This window comes from Oncorhynchus mykiss, chromosome 16 (genome assembly GCF_057628025.1).
Source record: "Oncorhynchus mykiss isolate SJ-2025 chromosome 16, ASM5762802v1, whole genome shotgun sequence".
NCBI lineage: Eukaryota > Metazoa > Chordata > Actinopteri > Salmoniformes > Salmonidae > Oncorhynchus > Oncorhynchus mykiss.
This window is the reverse complement of record NC_143037.1, coordinates 18481286-18507500: the sequence shown is the minus strand read 5'-3', so window position 1 is coordinate 18507500 and position 26215 is coordinate 18481286. Positions and strand designations below refer to the sequence as shown.

General features: G+C 45.7%; 1 protein-coding gene across 5 annotated transcripts in view; it reads right to left on the bottom strand.

Moving 5' to 3' along the window:
• LOC110491516 (rho GTPase-activating protein 44) overlaps positions 1 to 26215 on the bottom strand; it is a 79628-nt gene that overhangs the window by 20109 nt on the left and 33304 nt on the right. For all 5 annotated transcript variants that reach the window (XM_036946392.2, XM_036946390.2, XM_090202126.1 and 2 more), the window contains exon 2: positions 1722 to 1761. In XM_036946392.2, the coding sequence (XP_036802287.2) occupies positions 1722 to 1761 (40 nt within the window). The remainder of the gene's footprint in view (positions 1 to 1721; positions 1762 to 26215) is intronic.

The window sequence follows — 26215 nt, the reverse complement described above, 5'->3', positions numbered from 1 at the left end:
GCCTTTGTCTCTAATTAAAGAGGTTCCATTTTGGAGCTGATTAACTTTGCCTTCGGTAATTCGACACCCATTTCACACAAAACATACTCTGTTTTAGGGTTAGAGTTTCACATTCAGAAAATAGGTATGTACAGTGCATCCGGAAAGTATCCAGACCCCTTCCCTTTTTCCACATTTTGTTACATTACAGCCTTATTCTAAAATGTATTAAATTAATTTGTTTCCTCATCAATCTACACACAATACCCCATAACAACAAAGTGAAAACAGGTTTTTAAATATTTAAGAAAAAAACGTATTTACATAGGTATTTAGACCATTTGCTACGAGACTCGAAATTGAGCTCAGGTGCATCCTGTTTCCATTGATCACCCTTGATATGTTTCTACAACTTGATTGGGGTCCACCTGTGGTAAATTAAATTGATTGGACATGATTTGGAAAGCCACACACCTGTCGATATAAGGTCCCACAGCTGATAGTGCATGTCAGGGGAAAAAAAATTCCTAGAGCTCCGAGACAGGATTGTGTCGAGGCACAGATCTGGGGAAGGGTACCAAAACAGTTCTGCAGCATTGAAGGTCCCCAAAGAACACAGTGGCCTCCATCATTCTTAAATGGAAGAAGTTTGGAACCACCAAGACTTCCAGAGCTGGCCGCCCGGCCAAACTGAGCAATCGGGGGAGAAGGGCCTTGGTCAGGGAGGTGACCAAGAACACGATGGTCACACTGACAGAGCTCCAGTATTCCTCTGTGGAGATGGGAGAACCTTCCAGAAGGACAACCATTTCTGCAGCACTCCACCAATCAGGCCTTTATGGTAGAGCGGCCAGACCGAAGACACTCCTCAGTAAAAGGCACATGACAGCCCGCTTGGAGTTTTCCAAAGGGCGCCTAAAGGACTCTCAGACCATAAGAAACAAGATTATCTGGTCTGATGAAACCAAGATTGAACTCTTTGGCCTTAATGCCAAGCGTCACGTCTGGCACCATCTCTACTGTGAAGCATGGTGGTGGCAGCATCATGCTGTGGGGATGTTTTTCAGCGACAGGAACTGGGAGACTGGTCAGGATCGAGGGAAAGATAAACGGAGTAAAGTACAGAGAGATCCTTGATGAAAACCTACTCCAGAGAGCTCAGGACCTCAGACTGGGGGTGAAGGTTCACCTTCCAACAGGAGAACAACCCTAAGCACACAGCCAAGACAACGCAGTAGTGGTTTCGGGACAAGTTTCTGAATGTCCTTGAGTAGCCCAGCCAGAGCCCGGACTTGAACCCGATTGAACATCTCTGGAGAGACCTGAAAATAGCTGTGCAGTGACGCTCCCCATCCAATCTGACAGAGCTTGAGAGGATCTGCAGAGAAGAATGGGAGAAACTTCCAAAATACAGGTGTGCCAAGCTTATAGCGTCATGCCCAAGAAGACTTGAGGCTGTAATCGCTGCCAAAGGTGCTTCAACATAGTCCTGAGTAGGGTAGTAGGGTCTGAATAGTTATAAGGCTGCAACGTAACAAAATGTGGAAAAGGTCAAGGGGTTTGAAGACTTTCCGAAAGCATTGTAGAAATACTTGCAGTTCACAGACACATAACAAACAGGCATATTCTGTAGGCCTATATTAGGCCTTTATAAGTGCACACACACACACACACACACACACACACACACACACACACACACACACACACACACACTAACAAAACCTCCCTTTGACTCTTACCTGTAGCAGGTCTTCACTTAATACTTCAGTTTTTTCAGCTCTGCAATGAAGAAGAAGAGGAAATGCGATTAGGGTGGAGTGGGGAATTAGGGGATACATTCTCTAACAAGTTACCGTGGGAATGGGAAATGTATGCACATACCGCTGAATCAACGTTATTACATCACAGAGCGCAGTTCCATGCGGATGACTCATTTCCCCGATGATGCCTTGAGCTAACCATGTAACAGGAATGTTTACTTTACTGTTCTCAGAGTGCTGAGAGAGAGAAAACATAACGTTCTTCTGAGTAACAACTACTTGGCTGCCTTATAGACCAAACAAGGCCCAGCTCTTTTTGGGACGATTATGGTGTGTAGCGAATCACCCACTCCCTCATCGCTCAACGTCACAGAATATTGCTCAATACTGTACAACAAACATTGGTTTTCTGTAACTTCTTTTTAGCCATGTTGTCATTTTGTCAGTTACTTTTGGATAATGGAGAATGATTCTGCTTTAGATCATCACTAAGGTGAACAAACTCACTCATGAGAACTCACTCATGGTCATAACCGCATTTTCCAGAAAATATGCTGCATCACCTTCATCTTTGAGTCACGTAAGTAGGAACACATGGGTTTCTCATGGGTTTCTTTCCATTATGCTTTGAAACAGTGTTTACTGTGGGTCATAAATCATTGCTACTTCTCCGTGTTCTGTTTCTCCATCTTCCCTTCTAAGAAGCATTGCAGGAGGCCTTGGAGAACTGCTGAGTCATTTGGCTGTCTCTATTGTGGGATCTTTCTGCCTGGTCTCATCTATGCTTGTCGGTGCCATGGCAAAAAGATGCAGATTTGCTAGGGGACCCGTGTGTGCCCTGATGGAGCAAGGGGGTTTGGGTGGCTTTGATCTGGTAGGGGACCCGTGTGTGTTCTGTTGGAACATGGAGGGTTGGGGTGGGTTTGATCTTGTAGGGGATCCGTGTGTGTCCTGTTGGAACATGAGGGTTGGGGTGGGTTTGATCTGGTAGGGGACCCGTGTGTGTTCTGTTGGAACATGGGGGTTGGGGTGGGTTTGATCTGGTAGGGGATCCGTGTGTGTTCTGTTGGAACATGGGGGTTGGGGTGTGTTTGATCTGGTAGGGGATCCGTGTGTGTTCTGTTGGAACATGGGCGTTGGGGTGGGTTTGATCTGGTAGGGGATCCGTGTGTGTTCTGTTGGAACATGGAGGGTTGGGGTGGGTTTGATCTGGTAGGGGATCCGTGTGTGTTCTGTTGGAACATGGAGGGTTGGGGTGGGTTTGATCTGGTAGGGGATCCGTGTGTGTTCTGTTGGAACATGGAGGGTTGGGGTGGGTTTGATCTGGTAGGGGATCCGTGAGTGTTCTGTTGGAACATGGGGGTTTGGGTGGGTTTGATCTGGTAGGGGATCTGTGTGTGTTTTGCCCTCTACTTGTTCTGTCTGTATTATCTGTGTAATAAAAAAAGCCAAATGAAACAACTTTTGAGAAATAAAAAAATAACATGTTTGTACACACATGGTGTACACACTCAATCACTCACTCACTCACTCACTAACTCCCTCAAGGAAAAAAAACGTGTTTTTTAAAACTGTGCTTAAAACTGTGCTTAAGGGAAGGTGTGGACAAGGCACTTCCATTGCCTGATATTACCCTCACTGTCTACACATAAGCACCTGCAGCGGGTCAGACAGGTAGCGGGATGGCAGAGGAGGCTTATGGGTGGAGATATAGGAGGACAGGCTCATCAATGGAACAGTACCAAACACATCAAACATATGGAAACTAGAAACACGTTTTTTTATTTTTTTTTATTTTGTTTTTATACCTTTATTTAACTAGGCAAGTCAGTGAAGAACACATTCTTATTTTCAATGACGGCCTACGAACGGTGGGTTACCTGCCTCATTCAGTGGCAGAATGACAGATTTTCACTTTGTCAGCTCTGGGGACCCAATCTTGCAACCTTACAGTTAACTAGTCCAACGCAATAACGACCTGCCTCTCTCTCGTGGCACTCCAAGAGGAGACTGCCTGTTACGCGAATGCAGTAAGCCAAGGTAAGTTGCTAGCTAGCATTAATGGCTAGCTAGTTAGCACGTGCTAATAGCGTTTCAAACGAGGAGAGGTACGGAAGCTATACTGTTACACTGGCAATACTAAAGTGCCTATAAGAACATCCTATAGTCAAAGGTTAATGAAATACAAATGGTATAGAGGGAAATAGTCCTATAATTCCTATAATAACTACAACCTAAAACTTCTTACCTGGGAATATTGAAGACTCATGTTAAAAGGAACCACCAGCTTTCATATGTTCTCATGTTCTGAGCAAGGAACTGAAACGTTAGCTTTCTTACATAGCACATATTGCACTTTTACTTTCTTCTCCAACACTTTGTTTTTGCATTATTTAATGCAAAATTGATTTTATTGATGTATTATATTAAGTTAAAATAAGTGTTCATTCAGTATTGTTGTAATTGTCATTATTACAAAAATCGTCCGATTAATCGGTATCGGCTTTTTTGGTCCTCCGATAATCGGTATCGGCTTTGAAAAATCATAATCGGTCGACCTCTAATGGAAACCACATGTTTGACATTTCATTTATGCCATTCCAGCCATTACAACAAACCTGTCCTCCTATAGCTCATACCACCAGCCCCCTCTGCGGGACAGACAGGTTGTAGGACAGGTCAGCTCATTGCTAGGAAATGAGAGCCACTTGAGTCCATCTAGTTTGGATCTTTACCACTGCTTACTCCTGTCCACAACAGTGTAGCAGCAGAGTCCTCTGGAACATGAAAGACTAGTAACACTAGTAACATGGCAGTAGTGTTGGTCTTACAGATATCATTCAGGTAAAGACTAAACAATACCAAATCACAGTTCACTCTAGTTCACGAACCCAGACCTCTTCCAATAAGCACTCCACCCTCACTCAAACAAACAGACCTATCCCTTATTTATTATAGTCTTACTAAGCATTGCTTTTCATTCTCTTCTACATGTCCCCAGAGTGGGGGACGAAACATGAGCACACTGACTGGTTTAGGGCAATGATAGAAACGAGAGATTGACTCTCTAGAGGAAGTAAAAGTCGTAACAAGGTTTCCGTAGGTGAACCTGCGGAAGGATCATTAACGGGTTGCCAGCCGCCGGCATGGGGCTGAGCTCCAGAAACCAAACTCTGCTGTGGGTTGGGTAGGGTAGGGGGCTTACGCCTCCTGCATCTCCCTTCTCTCGGCGTGGGTGTCATCGGTCCTAGCCCGGTTCCCCGCATGTCCTTTTTGCCTGGGTTGCGCCCGACTGGCTCCACCCCCTTTCCCCGTGAGCCACGGCCACATGACGCACCTATGGGCGGGTGAGTCGGCCACCTACCAAAGGGGGCTGGGGGTGTCCGGTGAACCGGGACTTGAAATTGAATTGAATTGAGAGAGCGTCAGCGACACGGGAAGGGGGAAGGGACAAGAATGAGACCTGACTGTCAGGTCCTTTCACTATCTCACACCTATTCCCTCACTTCCACCCCCTCTCACACCTCCTCTATCTCGCTCTCTCTATCCGTGTCCTGACAGGAATAGAACCAAATAGGAGAGAACAGGCAGAGAGAGAAAGGGCCCTGTATGTCTGCGGACGGAGCAGTTGCAGCTCATAATGAGGGTAATGCAGACAAGCCAAGCATAGATCTAGAGCTGATGGATGGGACAACTGCTCAGACTCCTAGTCAGTATCCAGTTCTTTTTGCTCACCTAAGGCAGCGGTTCTATATCTCAGGCTGTTTCTATTCTCGGCTCGCGAAGCCCAGTGTATTGATCTAGGTGATGAATAACAGGAGTGGCTGGAGTGGAGACTTATTTTTTCCATCTTCAGCAGCCTCTCTGTGCTGAGAGTAGCAGTGTGTGGTTCCCTGTGTCTTCTGCTGTAGCTACTGCAGTAAACACTTCAGCACTTAGCAAATTTAGCTGAGCATTAGTGGGGGAAGGTGTGTAGGGGTGGGGTGTGCATGTGAATGTGTGTGTGTGTGTGTGCGAAGATTACATTACAGTACAGTGTTAACAGTATTACAGTATTCTCCATTTGTAAACAATCATGTCAATAATTTTTGTACTTCTTCCTGGATGTAAACCTGAGGGTATAACAGTTACCAAATGTATACGGCTGTGGCGTGCCCCTCTATTCTTGGATTCAAATCCTGAGCCATTAGCAGGACTGGAGAGAACTGTGAATGAGATTTACTCCAGCATTTGAATTCTCCCATGAGGCAATGACTCACTCATACAAACACAGGCGTGGTTCAATGAACGGATTACGAATCAGTAAATTCTTGCGACTGGGCACATTGGAACACTCTCTCTCTCTCTCTCTCTCTCTCGTGCGCGTGCGCACACACACACACACACACACACACACACACACACACACACTGAAAGTAATTTCCCAGGCCGGGTCTGAGGCTGGTCTGACCGTCTGCCTGGCTCGACTGTATGATCGATCACAGCTACGAAGAGAGAACACCTGCTACAGCCTCCAGAGACTGAGACCAGACACACAGACACACACTAATTTCTCGTCCTCTCTTTTTAGAGGCTGCATGATGAATGAAGGGCTAGACTAGAGAAATGCCATGAAGCAGCAGATGTCACACTCTCTCACAAATTTGAAATGACAACAGAGCGAGTATGGCCTATTTTACATTTTACATGCCTTGCGCATATAAAGAAATGTTGGTTGTTTGAACTGTTATGCCATCAATAACCACCAGGAGGCATGGTTCCATGACATGTCACACCAGTCCCGACAGTAGGCATATGACTTGGAGTTGACATGACATGACCTCCTCCTCATCCAATGAACCAGTAGGCTACATGACATAAAGAATGCGTATCAATGGAATGAAGATAACATATTTATCATTGCAAACGCCTATGAAGTTCTTTCAACCCATATTACCACACCCTGCACAGAGGATGTACAATTGCAGCCAAATATATTGGCACCCTTGTACTTTTCTTAAATAGTTCCCTATTTCTTCTGAAATAAGTTGAAAAAAACAACAACATTTGGATCACCACACCTTGCAATTGGATTTTCAACATTAGAGAACAAATGTCATCGTTGTGAACTTAAGTTTAAGTTTAAAAATAATTATTTAGAAAATAAAGACAAATGGCATGGACAAAATTATTGGCACCTCAGAGCAAGTACTTGGTGGCACAGCCTTTGGCCAAGATAAATGCCGTCAATGGGTTTGCTGCTCCTTTCTACTAGCAATTTGCCCCACTAATTCTTCAATGTTTAAGAGATTCAACTGCTGTTTTCAGCTCTTGCCATAGGTTATGGATGGGATTCAGATCTGGACTCTTTGCTAACCACTCCAGAACAGTCCAGCATTTCTTCTTGAATCATTCCAGGCTTCTTTTGATGTGTGTTTGGGTTGTTGTCCTGCTGGAAGTCCCACAACTTTCAACAGAGACCGGGTTGAACATTGCACTCCAAAACACCTCGATAATCTTCGGATTTCATGATGTCTTGCACACATTCAAGGCCCCCAGTACCAGAGACAGCGTAGCAACCCCACATCATTATTGAACATCCCCATGTTTGATTGCAGGAGGGGATGTCCTTTTCTTTAAATGGTTCATTTGGTCTTTGGTAAGCATAGGATGACCCCACTGCTGAAGGAGACACAACAAAGCCTGATTGAACTTCTAAAAATAAAACGAAACAAACCTAAATTCAGGGGAAAATTTTCTGTAGACCAATGAAACAAAATGAGAGCTCTTTGGCAAAACAGATCATCGCTGTGTTTCTGATGACCAAATGAAGAATTTAATGAAACGAACACCCTCCCTACAATCAAAGATGGGGGAGATTTGATCATGCTTTGGGGTTGATTTGCTGTCTCTGGTACTGAATGCTCTGGACCTGAATGCTCTGGCACTGAATGTGTGCAAGACATCATGAAATCAGCAGATATTGTTTTGAAGTCCAATGTTCAACCCAGTGTCCAAAAACGGGCTCTCCATTGAAGGTTGTTGGTGTTCCAGCAGGACAACAATCCCAAACACACATCAAAAAAAGCCCTCAAGAATGGTTCAAGAAGAGATGCTGAACTGTTCTGGAGTGGCCAGATCTGAATTACATACAAAACCAAAGGCGAGATCTGAAAACAGCAGTTGGTGGAGGGTACCCCTACAACATTGATTCATTTAGAGCAGTTAGCTGCTTAAAGGTGGGCCACATTGCCAGTAGAAAGTTGCAGCAAGCTCATTGTTACAAGAAGACTATGTCTGCAGTTTTCTTGGCTGTTCAACCAAGTACTAGCTCAGGGGTGGCAATACTTTTGTCCATGCTAGTTGTCTTTATTTTCTAAGTACAATTGTAAACCTAAGTTCACAAAAAATGAAATTGGTTCTCTAATTCTGACAATCCAATTACAAGGTGTGGTGACCAGAAATCATTACTTTCAGTCTACAAGCAAACGACTGCATATGAGAAATAGGAGTTGAGTTATCCCGACACACATGAACCCTCTCTCAGGCTCTGCAGCATCCGCTGTGTGATGTGAGGTTAAGCTTTTGTTACAGTGAATGCCTGATGAGGCTCTCTGCCAGTCAGAAGCCATTTCCCATCTAATGTTTCTAACAGACAGATCATGCAACACACACACACAAAGACTCACAGAGGAAAATAAAACAAGGCTAACATTTCCTTCTGTAGGCCAAACACTACTTGAAATGTGTTAAGAAAATAGACATAACTCTAGCTAGCAGACAGTACATGCACACACTCACACAGCACAGAGGGATAGAGAGGCTGAGAAATGCAACACCGCCTCCTCAGAGCAGCAGATCCCACATGGCAGCTGCTGTGCTATCATCTGAGCTCTAGCTCTCTCTGTAGACATGTTTTTAATTCCCCAGCACATATTTAGCCAGCCAACACACACACACACACACACACACACACACACACACACATCTCCTTAATGAGTGTTACAGTACCAACACTTCTGCTACAGATACAACCAGAGACAGAGGTTGGGTAGATTACATATGGAAGTAGCCAGTAACTTAGGCTAATATAACTATTTCATTTGTAAGAATATCAGGACTGTATTCTTTAGAGTTCGTCAACAAGAAAAAGAGAGTCAGCCTAGTCTTGGCCATATAGGCTTATGTACTGGTCCTTTTTCTCTGCATGCTGCACAGTTACAGTGCTGCCTCGGGGCGTCAGTCAGCTAGATCTGCATGCTGCACAGTTACAGTGCTGCCTCGGGCGTCAGTCTGCTAGATCTGCATACTGCACAGTTACAGTGCTGCCTCGGGGCGTCAGTCACCTAGATCTGCATACTGCACAGTTACAGTGCTGCCTCGGGGCGTCAGTCAGCTAGATCTGCATACTGCACAGTTACAGTGCTGCCTCGGGTCGTCAGTCAGCTAGATCTGCATACTGCACAGTTACAGTGCTGCCTCGGGGCGTCAGTCAGCTAGATCTGCATACTGCACAGTTACAGTGCTGCCTCGGGTCGTCAGTCGGCTAGATCTGCATACTGCACAGTTACAGTTCTGCCTCGGGGCGTCAGTCAGCTAGATCTGCATACTGCACAGTTACAGTGCTGCCTCAGGGCGTCAGTCAGCTAGATCTGCATACTGCACAGTCACAGTGCTGCCTCAGGGCGTCAGTCAGCTAGATCTGCATACTGCACAGTTACAGTGCTGCCTCAGGGCGTCAGTCAGCTAGATCTGCATACTGCACAGTTACAGTGCTGCCTCGGGTCGTCAGTCAGCTAGATCTGCATACTGCACAGTTACAGTGCTGCCTCGGGTCGTCAGTCAGCTAGATCTGCATACTGTACGTTACAGCAGTCAGGGACTAGCAGCAAACACTGAACACTGCAGCAATTTCTGACATCACTGCTGGAATTCCCTATGGAAGAGAGAGAGAGAGAGAGAGAGGCACCCTAACCAACTCCTGGCATGGGTCCCTGTCCCTCCTCCATTCCTCGTCTAGGCTGTGGACCAGCCAATTTAAATGGCCCTTCACACACACACACACACACACACACACACACTTCAAATACTTTATTTTGAATCCACCGACCAAATTGACATTAAAAACGGATCCAAACATTTCAAAGGTCCCTGTATGCATGGCACTAAAGGGCACATAAAGCAACTCCTTCTCCAAACAGTTAGGCTGCCCATGACAGCTGAAACAGAGCAGTACCTACACAACTGCTTTGCCCTAGTTTTTGTCAGGCCCGCAATCTGGAGGCCAGGCACTGCAAGCCTGTGTATGTGGCCGAGACTGCTAAATATCAGCACTACCAGCCTGCACCTCCACCCCAGGCTGTCCAATCCTGCCACGTGGGGCTGGTATTTAAGAAGCTTGTCGGCAAAGGCCTGCTCCATGTAGCCGTCAAATGAGCAGCCCACTTCCAAAATGAGCACCTCCCCTGGCCTGCCCCCAAAACAACAACATCAGGGCGTATTTGGCACATAGGAAAACACATCATCATCAACATCAAACCAGCTTCCTCTTACACAAGAATGTTTATGGATGTGTGCTGTTGGTGAGATGACCTGTCTCACCTTGCTGGCTATCACTTTGACAAGGCCGTTATGTCTAGCAATGTACACATTCTTGTATGAACAGCAACCATTCACAACATGGGCAACCATTACATTTGACCCATGCAGAATACAAAATGGGTCATGGTTTGCAGACTACCAGAGTGCTAGGTTATATTTTGTTGGTGGAACCTCGCCAATGGCAGAATTCTGGTACTGGAATGGGAGACAGAATGGTCAGCACAATCCAGAGCAATAGGTTTCCCCTGCAGCCTCAGTTTTCAGCTGCATCCGTCTGATACCAAGGAGTGTTGTCCTCGATGTAGGATGAGATGTTCCAACATGGATGACAGAAGCCTACACAACAACACAGGGGTCTGCCACAGTCAGCTAGATCTGCATATCAGTCCGTGTCCATTTGAGCTCCACTTCAGTGCAGTTGCACAGGCCGTTGAGGTCCGGCCAGTCTGACCAGACTCCAAAGCCCGCAGCACGCCCCAATTTCCCATTGGCCTCCCTGGCCCAGGAAGTTGTCCTCAGTGTCCGTGGCCAGTGGGGCCTTCCTCCTCCGTAGGTCCAGAATGAGGGAGCCTCTGGCTAACCCCTTAACTGCCACATCGTCACTGTTGAGCATGTTCAACAGGTGAGTCAGTCTGGTAGCAGTGTAAATCCACACAACATTCGGGATGCCCAAACCCCCCCTCTCTCTGGCTCAGGAAGACAACGTCACGTGTGGTGCGGTGTGTTGAAGCAGAGCCACTTTCTCACCACCTGCACAGTTTTGTTATTCATCTCCCCCAGAACCTTCTGTGGGAGAGGCACACTTGCAAGCAGATGTTGAATCTTTGCTAGCGCCACCTCTCTCACAGCCTCTAGCTTCATGACCATAGGCAGAGGGGACATGTCAATCATTTCAAGCCTGGTTGGATACTCATGGACAAGCTCCTCAACTTGTCCCCCCCCCCCCCCCCCAGTCACCAGCAACATTAAACTTATGTTACATTAGCAACAAACATACACACACACACACACACGCACGCACACACAATGTCTACTCTCACCAAAGGATTCATTAACCTGCCTTATACTTCAACTCAATCAGCCCCTCCATCCAGACATACACCTCTCACTATCTGAAACCTGAGTGTCAACATGGACACAATCAAGGACCAAGGACTGTCCTATCATTGGCTACTGTGGCTAAAGACTAATGATCCTAATGATGCTGTAAGTTAGCCGTTTGTGCAGTGCATCCCTATGGGAGGATGCTAAAAGCTAAATAGCATCTCTTAGTTAACTAACTAAAGCTTGCTAGCGTGATGTCGGGATCCCATCAAAATCACTAGTTAAATGCATCGCTTTCCTGAGCATTATTAGGGACCTGTCAGCTATGACTGGGTGCTAAATCCCTTATTAAGGCTGTTAAGTGCCGGCAGCGCTACGGCAGTACGGTATGTGGGAGGGAGATCAAGCCTGGTTGTCTGTATTGCTATAAACTCTATAAGCAGATAAGCACTATGGTGGGATTTATGGTACCATGTGTGTGTGTAGGATACGGTAGGTACAGTAGGTATGGGATGGGAGGTAGGGCTCAAGTTCCCATAATTCCATTTCCCTATGTGGTCCCTGTTTAGCCAGGCGCTCCTCTAACCCAATGACTAATGGCGCAGGGTTAGGAGAGTGACAGAATCCACTGAGAAACTGAGATTTAACCAGACACTCTTTCACATGAATAACCTGGTTGGTTGAAAGGTGAACAGTTGAAGAAGAAAAAAACTCGGGCTGCCACATCACAATATCAAATTTAGAGACCGTTTCCAACAATTTACTGGACAAATGTATTGCAGTGATCCTCAAACGAAAATGAAAATCTAAATAGTCGGATATTATTGGCACTCTCCAAAAACAACCTTTTTTCCTCCGGATTCATGGAGGCATTGCATGGTCTGATGTCACAAGCCACGTGTTTCATGACACCGTGGCACGACTTAACCAATAGCAGCCATGTTTGAGAAGAGTCACGTTGGAACAAATAAAAAGGCTCTTCATCACACCATTCAATTACACACTGGGTTTCCCCCCCACACCTGCGTGATACAGGCACACAGTACACCAATCAATAAAGCAGTAATCATGTCATGCGTGCTCCCTGTGGCTTGAACAAACAGCAGGAAATGACTAAGGAGTGTTATTAGAGACAGACAGTCATGCATTTGTTCATGCCTCACACACTGGTAAATGTAACTGTAAATGTTACCATGCTGTAGATTTCTAGCCTGGGTACCAGTCTGTTTAGCTAACATGGAATGTTAGCTAAACTGGTACCCAAGCTAGTAGATTTATGTTTCCCCTTGTAACTCTGTTCCTTACATTAAAGTACAGTCTATTGGGGAGGGCCATTGGTTCAAGGACACAAGAGTGCACCAAGAGAATTCTTCCAAGTGAATTTAGATTACACAGCATACTTCACTCTGCAGCATCGGAGGTGGGATGTGGGCAGGGTTGCAAGGTCTAGATAAAATGTCCAAGCCAATGACCACTCAAAATCCGCCCAACAAGGCCTTAAAACTAGCCACATTTTTGGGGGATGCAGCAACACAGGAATTGCCAAATGTATCCAATGGGTGTCTCTGTATAAGCTAGCTAGTGCTACTCAATTGTGAAAACTTTTACAGATGCACAATTGAGAGCATCCTGTCGGGCTGTATCACCGCTTGGTACGGCAACTGCACCGCACGCAACCGCATCACCGGGGGCAAACTACCTGCCCGCCAGGACACCTAGAGCACCCGATGTCACAGGAAGGTTAAAAAGGTCATCAAAGACAACACCTACTCGAGCCACTGCCTGTTCACCCCGCTATCAACCAGAAGGCGAGGTCAGTACAGGTGCATCAAAGCTGAGACAGAGAGACTGAAAAACCGCTTCAATCTCAAGTCCATCAGACTGTTAAATAGCCATCACTAGCACATAGAGGCTGCTGCCTATATACATAGACTTGAAATCACTGGCCACTTATAATAAATGGAACACTAGTCACTTTAATAATGTTTACATATCTTGCATTACTCATCTCATATGTATATACTGTATTCTGTACTATTCTACTGTATCTTAATCTATGCCGCTCTAACATTGTTTGTCCATATATTTATATATTCTTAATGGGTATATGTTGTGAAATTGTTATATATTACTTGTCAGAGCTAGAAACACAAGCATTTCGCTACATCCGCAATAACATCTGCTAAACACGTATATGTGACTTATACAATTTGATTTGATTTGATTGTTATCACATCACTTTTCATGCCATGGCGGCCACAGTGCAATTTAGAAGTAGCCCAAAAACCCACAACCAATACATTTTCACGCGCAATATAGTTTTCAAAGTAGCCCAATTTTGCGGGGCAAAAGCAGACATGGCAACCCTGGATGTGGGGAATGGGTTGCCATGGTAACAACCGTTCCACAGCGGGGTCGGGGAAAGTGGCAATGTCGTCTGATGATGCATGCAGCTTTAGAGTAAACAGGAGTGATTTCACTAATGGGGAAACACGGTGGTGAGAGAGCTAGATGGAGGCCAAGCTTTCATTTGTCACCAACTACAGAGCTGAGATCTGTCACACACATACACACATGGATACAGAACAAACACCTCTTCAGTGCTTTCAAGGTCATGTGGTGCAATGTGTGTGTGTGAGAGGGAGAAATACAAAAATCTTCATAGAGTCTTCAAACCCGTACAGGGTGTTTTTGTATGCTAAAATCGGGATATATGTATGTAAACTCAGCAAAAGAAGAAACGTCCCTTTTTCAGGACCCTGTCTTTCAAAGATAGTTTGAAAAATCCAAATAACTTCAGATCTTCATTGTAAAGGGTTTTAACAACAACTGCCCGAGTTGCACCAGGAACGCACAGTCCCTCCATCAGTGCTCAGACTGTCCGCAATAGGCTGAGAGAGGTTGGACTAAGGGCTTGTAGGCCTGTTGTAAGGCAGGTCCTCACCAGACATTACCGGCAACAGCGTTGCCTATGGGCACAAACCCACTGTCGCTGGACCAGACAGGACTGGCAAAAAGTGCTCTTCACTGACGAGTCGCGGTTTTGTCTCACCAGGGGTGATGGTCGGATTCACGTTTATCGTCGAAGGAATGAGCGTTACACCAAGGCCTGTACTCTAGAGCGGGATCGATTTGGAGGTGGAGGATTCGTCATGGTCTGGGGCGGTGTGTCACAGCATCATCAGACTGAGCTTGTTGTCATTGCAGGCAAACTCAACGCTGTGCGTTACCGGGAAGACAACCTCCTCCCTCATGTGGTATCCTTCCTGCAGGCTCATCCTGACATGTCTACCAGCATGACAATGCCACCAGCCATACTGCTTGTTCTGTGCGTGATTTCCTGCAAGACAGGAATGTCAGTGTTCTGCCATGGCCAGTGAAGAGCCTGGATCTCAATCCCATTGAGCACGTCTGTGCGTGATTTCCTGCAAGACAGGAATGTCAGTGTTCTGCCATGGCCAGTGAAGAGCCTGGATCTCAATCCCATTGAGCACGTCTGGGACCTGTTGGATCGGAGGGTGAGGGCTAGGGTCATTCCCCCCAGAAATGTCCGGGAATTTGCCGGTGCCTTGGTGGAAGAGTAGGACAACATCTCACAGCAACAACTGGCAAATCTGGTGCAGGCCATGAGGAGATGCACTGCAGTACTTAATGCAGCTGGTGGCCACACCAGATACTGACTGTTACTTTTGATTTTGACGCCCCCCTTTGTTCAGGGACACATTATTCAATTTCTGTTAGTCACATGTGTCACAGCTGGCTGAAGGGCTGGACCAAGGTGCAGCATGGTAAGCGTACATTTTCTTCATTTAAAAATGAAGCAGAGAAAACAAAGACTGAGGGACTGCGCCTCTGGACTGAGGGGCTGCGCCTCTGGACTGAGGGGCTGCGGCTCTGGCAGCTCCGGACAGGAGGGCGGTTCTGGCAGCTCCGGACAGGAGGGGGGCTCTGGCAGCTCCGGACAGGAGGGGGGCTCTGGCAGCTCCGGACAGGAGGGAGCACCTGGAGGGAGGAGACGGAGAGACAGCCTGGTGCGTGGGGCTGCCACCGGAGGCCTGGTGCGTAGTGGAGGCACTGGATACACAGGGCCGTGGAGGCACACTGGCGGTCTTGAGCGCAGAGCTGGCCCCACCCATTCTGTCTGGATGCCAGCTTCCCCCCGGCAAATGCGGGATGCTGGCACCAAGCATACCGGCCTGTGAATACTCCGCCTCGGTACCGTGCCCATCACTCCATAGCACGGGGCCTAACCAGTCCCATGCTCGCCACGGTAAGCACGGGGAGTTGGCTCAGGTCTGCTTCCTGACTCTGCCACACTCCCCGTGTACCCCCCCTAAAATAATTTTTGGGGCTGCCTCTCAGGCTTCCTTGCCAGCCGTGTTCCCACATACCGCTGGTTCCTCTCTCCGGCTGCCTCTGCTCTCCTAGCTGCCTCCACCTGTTCCCATGGAAGGCGATTCCCTCCCGCCAGGATCTCCTCCATGTGTAGACTCCCTTGCCATCCAAAACGTCCTCCCATGTCCAGGAGTCCACCTTACCATGCTGCTTGGTCCGTTGGTGGTGGGAAGTTCTGTCACGGCTGGCTGAAGGACTGGACCAAGGTGCAGCATGGTAAGCGTACATTTTCTTTATTTAAAAATGACGCCGACAAAACGAAGAACAAAACCAAACCGTGAAGCTTTGGGCTATGTGCCCTGAACAAAGTCAAAATTAACTTCCCACAAAACAGGTGGGGGAAAAGGGTACCTAAGTATGGTTCTCAATCAGAGACAACGATAGACAGCTGTCCCTGATTGAGAACCATACCAGGCCAAGACATAGAAATACAAAGCATAGAAAAAAGGACATAGAATGCCCACCCCAGTCACACCCTGGCCCAACCAAAATAGAGAATAAAAAGCCTCTCTATGGCCAGGGCGTGACAACATGTCTATGTAACTTGTTCAATTTATGTCTCAGTTGTTGAATCTTGTTATGTTCATACAAATACTTACACATGTTAAATTTGCTGCAAATAAACGCAGTTGACAGTGAGGGGACGTTTGTTTTTTGCTGAATGTATGTATGTGTGTGTGTGTGTGTGTGTGTGTGTGTGTGTGTGTGTGTGTGTGTGTGTGTGTGTGTGTGTGTGTGTGTGTGTGTGTGTGTGTGTATGTGTGTGTGTGTGCATGTGTGTGTGTGTGTGTGTGTATGTGTGTGTGCGTGTGTGTGTGTGTCCGCATGTTTGTGAAGACTTACATGCAGTGTGTTAGTGCAAATCTCAGAGCATGTCCTTGTGTCCTTGGTATTCTTCATATGATTGGATAAATAAACATATTCATAAACTGAGAGACTCTGAAAATCTTTGGTGCCCCCAAACTTGCTCCATAAGCATTGTAAACCAGAACCCCATTCTGATCAGTGGTTCATACCAACAGTTATATCACACTTAATATACTGTATCCTCCCCATGCTGGACAACACATGGTCCGGTGTGGGAATGACATCACAGCCAAATGCACATGCTGCCTAGTAAACAGATAACTCAGTCTGAGGGACTCAAGGCTAGAGACGCCAGACGTGTTCCAAAACCTTGAGAAACACAAGCGGCACTCATAGCCAAGCCAAAAGTAAAACCTCTTGTGTTAACGGAAAGATGAGTAACATCTGAAAAGGCTACTAACTTTCTCCACTCTCCACGGGGTTGCCATTTTACAAAAAGCACGAAAATCCATGTTTCTACTTAAAACAATGAAAGTGGTTTACCTACAGTAAGTCACTATTATGGTCCAAACATTAGCAACACCAGACCCATGAGGAGACATGGGCAACAAAGGGTTCAGGAAGTAGCTGAGCTACGCTGCTCCAAGACGAGCGTCGCTGAAACATTCATGCTTCACACTCTTGTAGCATCAATATTTCAACAGGGATAAAACATAGCAGAGTCCCCCAGGAGCGTGGGTATGTTTGGTACTGTGTAGCTGGTAGAGAGCAGAGTGTAACGTGTGTGTGTGTGTGTGTGTCTGTGTGTGTGAGAGAGTGCGAGCGAGATCATCACAGCAGACTGTCTGTAACACACACACACACACACACAAACACACACACACACACACACACATTGCACCCATGCAACATAGGCTTGCTGCCTTCTGTCTGCCCCTGTACTTCTGTACTACTTACCACTTCTGCACTGCTTCACACGACCCTGCTGAACCCAGACACGGCTGACTCCTACTTACACAAGAGTTGCCTCAGGCCATCCTCAGACATCTGATATGGTGGGCCTTTATGTCGCTGTCTTCACATAGTGTCTAAACAAAACTGATTGTCTTGTACTTGACACCACTGGCATTGGATTAGCTAGGAAGGCAGCTACCATTGAGACTGACAAAGTATTTTTAGGGGGATACCTAGTCAGTTGTACAACTGAACGCCTTCAACTGAAATGTGTCTTCCGCGTTTAACCCAACCCCTCTGAATCAGACAGGTGCGGGGGGGCTGCCATAATTGACATCCACCTCTTCGACGCCCGGGGGACTTTGGGTTAACTGCCTTTCTCAGGGGCAGAACGACACATTTTTACCTCGTCAGCTCGGGGATTCGATCCAGGGACCTTTCGGTTGCTCTAACCACGAGGCTAGTATTACCAGTACAACAGTTGTATTTGTGAGGACAGGATTTGGAGTAAAATTAGCTAATTATACTGCTACAAACTAGTATTTTAAAGAATCTTTTGAAGAAAATAGAGAATTACTACCATAAAAATCCTGTAACCAGGCAACAGATTGGGCTATTAACTACAGTATGTCAATATGTTTACTAATCTGGGAATCCTTTCCCAGAGTAGTAAACATCTGGTCCTCGGACTGTTTTGCATCCTACAACACCAATGGTTTATCGGCCAGTTTGGACAGATTCTTTACTACTCAATTCTCACTCCCCAATCAGGCCTGAGCCAGAGCCAACGGTGGTGTTCTGGAGAGTCACATATTTGGCAAACAGACCTATGCTCTTTACTCTCTGTTTCTCTCTCACTCTCCTCCCCTCTATCCTACAACACTCTGTATTTCTCTCCTGATCCATTTATCTCACGTTCCCTCTCTTTTCTCTCCTTTCCTTAGCCTTTTCTTTCTCTCTCACCCCTATTTATGTCTGTCCCTCTTTCTCTCTCTCTATACTCCCCTGGTTCTTCAACTTTACCCCTGGTGTAGTGTTGTGTAGTGTAGTGTTGTGTTGACGGAGAGAGCTCTGGCACCCGGTGTGGGGACAGTTATTTGGACTGGTCGTAGCTCAGACACTGCCAAGATCTCATACTGAACAATTAGAGACTGAGGAAAGTGAATGACTAATAGCTGTCCCGGGAACAGAGAGGAGAAACGTGAGAGGAGATGAGCACCCTAAAAACCCTTTCCAAGTTCCAAGAGTTTCCTGTGGTGTAGACCGAGAATACGGAAACAAACACATCTTCAAATCTCCATTCGGTACAGTGTTCATAGTTCTGAAAGTAGATAGGTTAGAGCAAACAATTATGCGGACAAGCTTGAAATGAAGGAAGATTTCTCAAGTTGTGCTGTTTCTAAGGGAGGGTTCTTATTTGATGTTCTCCTGAGAAGGATAACAGAAGGGACCGAGAAATCTGTTGCAGGCTGCTGGAGGTGTGGGACACCGGTCACAGTACACTGACTATGTCTCAGAGGCCTGGTGTGGCCTTATCTAGTGCCAGTGGGGAGGGAGTGGCAGTCGTCAATGTTGGACTGGTGTCTGAAGTCATGTCATCATTGCGTCATCAGCTGTATTCTCTCACAAAGTGGCATCGTACTGACGTCACTCACAGAGTTCCTTTACATTGCGTCGGTATCGTCCTAATATTTATACCTGTATATTTCTTAATTCCAATATTTCCCTTTTACTTTTAGATTTGTGCATTGTTGTGTATTGTTAGATATTACTGCACTATTGGAGCTAAGAACACAAGCATTTCGCTACACCCGCAATAACATCTGCTCAATATGTGGATGTGACCAATACAATTTGATTGGGTTTGATTTGTCGTCTGATTTGTATGACATACGACTGACAGATTAGCAGTGACGCATTTGCAAGGCGCTCTGCTCCAGCAAGCTTCTGTAATCTGCCAGGCTGTTGGCTGTTGGCTGTAACTCACCCACCTGCAGCTCAGGTCAGACAGGTTGGTACTTTAGCTGCAGGGGTAGTTCCCACACTACCAGGCTCTGTGGTTAGGGAGGAGTTAGTACATTGAGCTAAGATCCATAGGCTATAGACCAGCACTGAACTAAGACCATGCTAGTCACTGTCTCCCAAGAAAACCTAACCTAACTACCCATACATGTCAAATGTAAGTGATTTGCTTATGTTTGCATTGGTATATACTGTATTTGTTATCCCACTAAGGAAAAAGAGCGCATCTGAGAACTGTCACTCAGGACAAGTCCCTCCTCTTTGTCACTTTAATAACCTCTTAAAGCCCATCTAACCACTTCCAGACATTATGTCCCAATACAATCCCAGCAATAAGAGTTATTAGGGATGTGTTTTATCAGAATAAAGTAGCGTAAGTTACCGTCGGATACAACTCTCATCTGTGCTATAGGTAGGCTACATGCTGATCAGGGCTTACATTACATTTAGTTAGTTAGTCAGCAATCATTTTGGTAGTTTTGCTTGAAACAATCACTATACAGTTGAAGTTGGAAATTTACATACACTTAGGTTGGAGTCATTAAAACTCGTTTTTCAACCACTCCACAAATTTCTTGTTAATTTCTTGTTTCTTGTTAACAAACTAAACTTTTGGCAAGTCGGTTAGGACATCGCCCCCCATCTAGCTTCAGAGTTTGTTCTGTTAGGTGACCTAAACTGGGATATGCTTAACACCCTGGCAGTCCTACAATCTAAGCTAGATGCCCTCAATCTCACACAAATCATTGAGGAACCCACCAGGTACAACCCTAAATCTGTAAACAAGGGCACCCTCATAGACATTATCCTGACCAACTGGCCCTCCAAATACACCTCCGCTGTCTTCAATCAGGATCTCAGCGATCACTGCCTCATTGCCTGGTCAAACGACCACCCCTTATCACTGTCAAACGCTCCCTAAAACACTTCTGCGAGCAGGCCTTTCTAATCGACCTGGCCCGGGTATCCTGGAAGGATATTGACCTCATCCCGTCAGTTGAGGATGCCTGGTCATTCTTTAAAAGTAACTTCCTCACCATCTTAGATAAGCATGCTCCGTTCACTCCAGACCTGAATGCCCTCGACCAGCACAAAAACATCCTGTGGCGGACTGCAATAGCATCGAATAGTCTCCGCGATATGCAACTGTTCAGTGAAGTCAGGAACCAATACACGCAGTCAGTCAGGAAAGCAAAGGCCAGCTTTTTCAAGCAGAAATTTGCTCCCAGCTGCCCACTGCACTGAGGCTAGGTAACACGGTAACCACTGATAAAACCATGATAAGCGAAAACTTCAACAAGCATTTCTCAACGGCTGGCCATGCCTTCCTCCTGGCTACTCCAACCTCGGCCAACAGCTCCGCCCCCCCCCCGCAGCTACTCGCCCAAGCCTCCCCAGCTTCTCCTTTACCCAAATCCAGATAGCAGATGTTCTGAAAGAGCTGCAAAACTTGGACACGTACAAATCAGCTGGTCTTGACAATCTATTTCTGAAACTATCCGCCGCCATTGTCGCAACCCCTATTACCAGCCTGTTTAACCTCTCTTTCATATCGTCTGAGATCCCCAAGGATTGGAAAGCTGCCGCAGTCATCCCCCTCTTCAAAGGGGGAGACACCCTGGACCCAAACTGTTACAGACCTATATCCATCCTGCCTTGCCTATCTAAGGTCTTCGAAAGCCTAGTCAACAAACAGATCACTGACCATCTCGAATCCCACCATACCATCTCCGCTGTGCAATCTGGTTTCCGAGCCGGTCACGGGTGCACCTCAGCCACGCTCAAGGTATTAAACGATATCATAACCGCCATCGATAAAAGACAGTACTGTGCAGCCGTCTTCATCGACCTGGCCAAGGCTTTCGACTCTGTCAATCACCATATTCTTATCGGCAGACTCGGTAGCCTCGGTTTTTCTAATGACTGCCTTGCCTGGTTCACCAACTACTTTGCAGACAGAGTTCAGTGTGTCAAATTGGAGGGCATGTTGTCCGGTCCTCTGGCAGTCTCTATGGGGGTGCCACAGGGTTCAATTTTCGGGCAGACTCTTTTCTCTGTATATATCAATGATGTTGCTCTTGCTGCGGGCGATTCCCTGATCCACCTCTACGCAGATGACACCATTCTGTATACTTCTGGTCCTTCCTTGGACACTGTGCTATCTAACCTCCAAACGAGCTTCAATGCCATACAACACTCCTTCCGTGGCCTCCAACTGCTCTTAAACGCTAGTAAAACCAAATGCATGCTTTTCAACCGTTCGCTGCCTGCACCCGCACGCCCGACTAGCATCACCACCCTGGATGGTTCCGACCTAGAATTTGTGGACGAATTTGTGGACATCTATAAGTACCTAGGTGTCTGGCTAGACTGTAAACTCTCCTTCCAGACTCATATCAAACATCTCCAATCTAAAATCAAATCTAGAGTCGGCTTTCTATTCCGCAACAAAGCCTCCTTCACTCACGCCGCCAAACTTACCCTAGTAAAACTGACTATCCTACCGATCCTCGACTTCGGCGATGTCATCTACAAAATAGCTTCCAATACTCTACTCAGCAAACTGGATGCAGTTTATCACAGTGCCAACCATTTTGTTACTAAAGCACCTTATACCACCCACCACTGCGACCTGTATGCTCTAGTCGGCTGGTCCTCGCTACATATTCGTCGCCAGACCCACTGGCTCCAGGTCATCTACAAGTCCATGCTAGGTAAAGCTCCACCTTATCTCAGTTCACTGGTCACGATGGCAACACCCACCCGTAGCACGCGCTCCAGCAGGTGTATCTCACTGATCATCCCTAAAGCCAACACCTCATTTGGCCGCCTTTCCTTCCAGTTCTCTGCTGCCTGTGGCTGTAACGAATTGCAAAAATCGCTGAAGTTGGAGACTTTTATCTCCCTCACCAACTTTAAACATCTGCTATCTGAGCAGCTAACCGATCGCTGCAGCTGTACATAGTCCATCGGTAAATAGCCCACCCATTTTACCTACCTCATCCCCATACGGTTTTTATTGATTTACTTTTCTGCTCTTTTGCACACCAGTATCTCTACCTGCACATGACCGTCTGATCATTTATCACTCCAGTGTTAATCTGCTAAATTGTAATTATTCGCCTACCTCCTCATGCCTTTTGCACACAATGTATATAGACTATTTTTTCTTTTTTTCTACTGTGTTATTGACTTGTTTATTGTTTACTCCATATTGTTGTCTGTTCACACTGCTATGCTTTATCTTGGCCAGGTCGCAGTTGTAAATGAGAACTTGTTCTCAACTAGCCTACCTGGTTAAATAAAGGTGAAATAAATAAATAAAAAACATCTACTTTGTGCATGACACAAGTAATTTTTCCAACAATTGTTTACAGACAGTATATTTCACTTATAATTCACTGTATCACAATTCCAGTGGGTCAGAAGTTTACACGTTGACTGTGCCTTTAAACAGCTTGGAAAATTCCAGAAAATTATGTCATGGCTTTAGAAGCTTCTGATGGGCGAATTTACATCATTTGAGTCAATTGGAGGTGTGCCTGTGGATGTATTTCAAGGCCTACCTTCAAAATCAGTGCCTCCTTGCTTGACATCATGGTAAAATCAAAGGAAATCAGCCAAGTCCTCAGAAAAACAATTGTAGATCTCCACAAGTCGGGTTCATCCTTGGGAGCAATTTTCAAACGTGTGAAGGTACCACGTTCATCTGTACAAACAATGGTACGCAAGTATAAACACCATGGGACCACACAGCCGTCATACCGCTCAGGAAGGAGATGCGTTCTGTCTCCTAGAGATGAACGTACTTTGGTGCGAAAAGTGCAAATCAATCCCAGAACAACAGCAAAGGACCTTGTGAAGATGCTGGAGGAAACAGGTACAAAAGCATCTATAGCCACAGTAAAACGAGTCCTATATCGACATAACCTGAAAGGCCTCTCAGCAAGGAAGAAGCCACTGCTCCAAAACCACCATAAAAAAGCTAGACTACGGTTTGCAACTGCACATGGGGACAAAGATCGTACTTTTTGGAGAAATGTCCTCTGGTCTGATGAAACAAAAATAGAACTGTTTGGCCATAATGACCATTGTTATGTTTGGAGGAAAAAGGGGGAGGCTTGCAAGCCGAAGAACACCATCCTAACCGTGAAGCACGGCAGCATCATGTTGTGGGTGTGCTTTGCTGCAGGAGGGATTGGTGCACTTCACAAAATAGATGGCATCATGAGGAAGGAAAATTATGTAGATATATTGAAGCAACATCTCAAGACATTAAAGTCAAGGTATTGGGGTGGCAATCACAAAGCCCTGACCTCATTCCTATAGATTTGTGGGCAGAACTGAAAAAGTGTGTGCGAGTAAGGAGGCCTACAAACCTGACTCAGTTACACCAGCTCTGTCAGGAGAAATAGACCAAAATTAACCCAAATTATTGTGGGAAGCTTGTGGAAGGCCTGCCCAAAAAGTTTAACCCAAGTTAAACTATTTAAAGGCAATGCTACCAAATACTAATTGAGTGCATGTAAACTTCTGACCCACTGGGAATGTGATGAAAGAAATAAAAGCTGAAATAAATCATTCTCTCTACTATTATTCTGACATGTCATATTCTTAAAATAAAGTGGTGATCCTAACTGACCTAAGACAGGGAATTTTTCTAGGATTAAATGTCAGGAATTGTGAAAAACTGAGTTTAAATGTATTTGGCTAAGGTGTATGTAAACTTCTGATTTCGACTGAATATGGTCATTTTTAAACATACATGGTTAAGTTAATAGTTTTATAATGAGGTCAGCAATCACTTTTACTACCTGCACTGCATGGTCCAAGTAGGAGAAGAAGAGAAGCCCATTCAATTATGAGACAAAGTTGTGCTATTTATATATTCATAGTTTTAAGAGATAAATATTGATACATTACTAGCTCAAACACTTAATCTGCTAAAATGACAAGTTAATTAGTGGGTGTTGGTGATTTCAGATCAAAAGTGTGTGGATGCCTACATACACCATAGACATATACAATTTCACACAAACACGCACACACACCACACACACGCACACGCACGCAAACACACACACACATACACGCGGGCACACACACACGCACACACCACGCACGCAAAAGCACACACACACCACACAAACACACACGGAAGTCAGCTCTGACAGGCCCAGCTCATGCGCCCCATCAGCAGATTTGAATTGAGAATGGAAAATGAATGTGCTTATGTAACAAATGCTAGTGCATCGAATCGTATCGCATTGAACCGAATCGCATCGATCCGTTCCTCTAATCAAACTGAGTCGCACCGAATCGTTTCAAACTAAAAAAGTATTGTTCCTGCATCATATCGGAGCCCATGCATCTAGATACGTATCGAATCGTATTGAAAGGGAAAGATATACATCCCTAAGAGTTATGATTGTCACCGTGGTAACAGAAAGACAATTTCCAGTTCTGAAACACACGTACATGCACAAGTCTCCTCCAGTGGTCTATAAATCATAGAGTCACACCACAGGAAGAAGGACGCTGGAGGCTGTAGAGTCTGTTCTGATCCCCAGACTGTTACTCAAACACACAACACTTACAGCTCCCATTCCTGGAGAAATACTCTTCCTGCTAGTGAATGACAATCAAACATGTGAACATTATACTGCTTAAAATATTATTATCTAATCAATAGTATTGTGAAACAGGTAGGTAGAGTGAGCTTGGCCGAGGTTGGAAATTAAACCGACAAGGTTCTGGATGGGAGACCTGCACACTATCAACGGATCCAAGAAAGCTAGCTCCATTAGCAGAGTCGATATCCGTGGCTATAAACACAGGGTTGCTAAGTAAAGCCTAGGTAAATGAAGACTATACAGGGAGGTGGATGAGAAGGAAGCTGTAACCAACCACTCTAAACAGAGGATTATTCCCTCCATCAATATCACTCCTCCACAGAAGGGCTTTGTTTTCATCCACAGATGGAAGGATACAACCCAACTGTAATCCATATAGCCTTTTAAAAAAGCTGTCTGATTTTCCCCCACACACACACACACACACGTGCAAACAAACTCAAACACACATGGACACATTCAAGCATGCACACATAAACACAAAGAATGCACAGAATTGCACACAAACACATACGCAAAGACACACACACACGCACATATACAAGCCCTCATTATAATGTACTGTGATTAGCACGGTGTAAACACAAGTGAGCTCTGGCAAAGGAAGCTACAGTAGGCCTACCAGACAAAAATATGCTGGACACACACACACACACACACACACACACACACACACACAGGGTGCATTAACAGATAGCTAGGAGGGCTGCACACATTATGTTCCGAATGTGGGATCAGATGGATAATGGTGTACAGCTGGCTATCCTGGGAGTTTATCTATTCTTACTCAGCAAGTTTGTGTGTATGTGTGTGTGTGTGGGGGGGGGGGATTCAGAATTTTTTTCTCTCTCACTAATTGGTATTTTTTTCAGATCAGCTCTGAAAAAGATCTGATGTGAAAAGATTCCCAAAAGTCCCCACAGGGATAGTAAAACAAGGAAACAAGTCCCCACAGGGATAGTAAACCAAGGAAAACAAGTCCCCACAGGGATAGTAAAACAAGTCCCCACAGGGATAGTAAAACAAGTCCCCACAGGG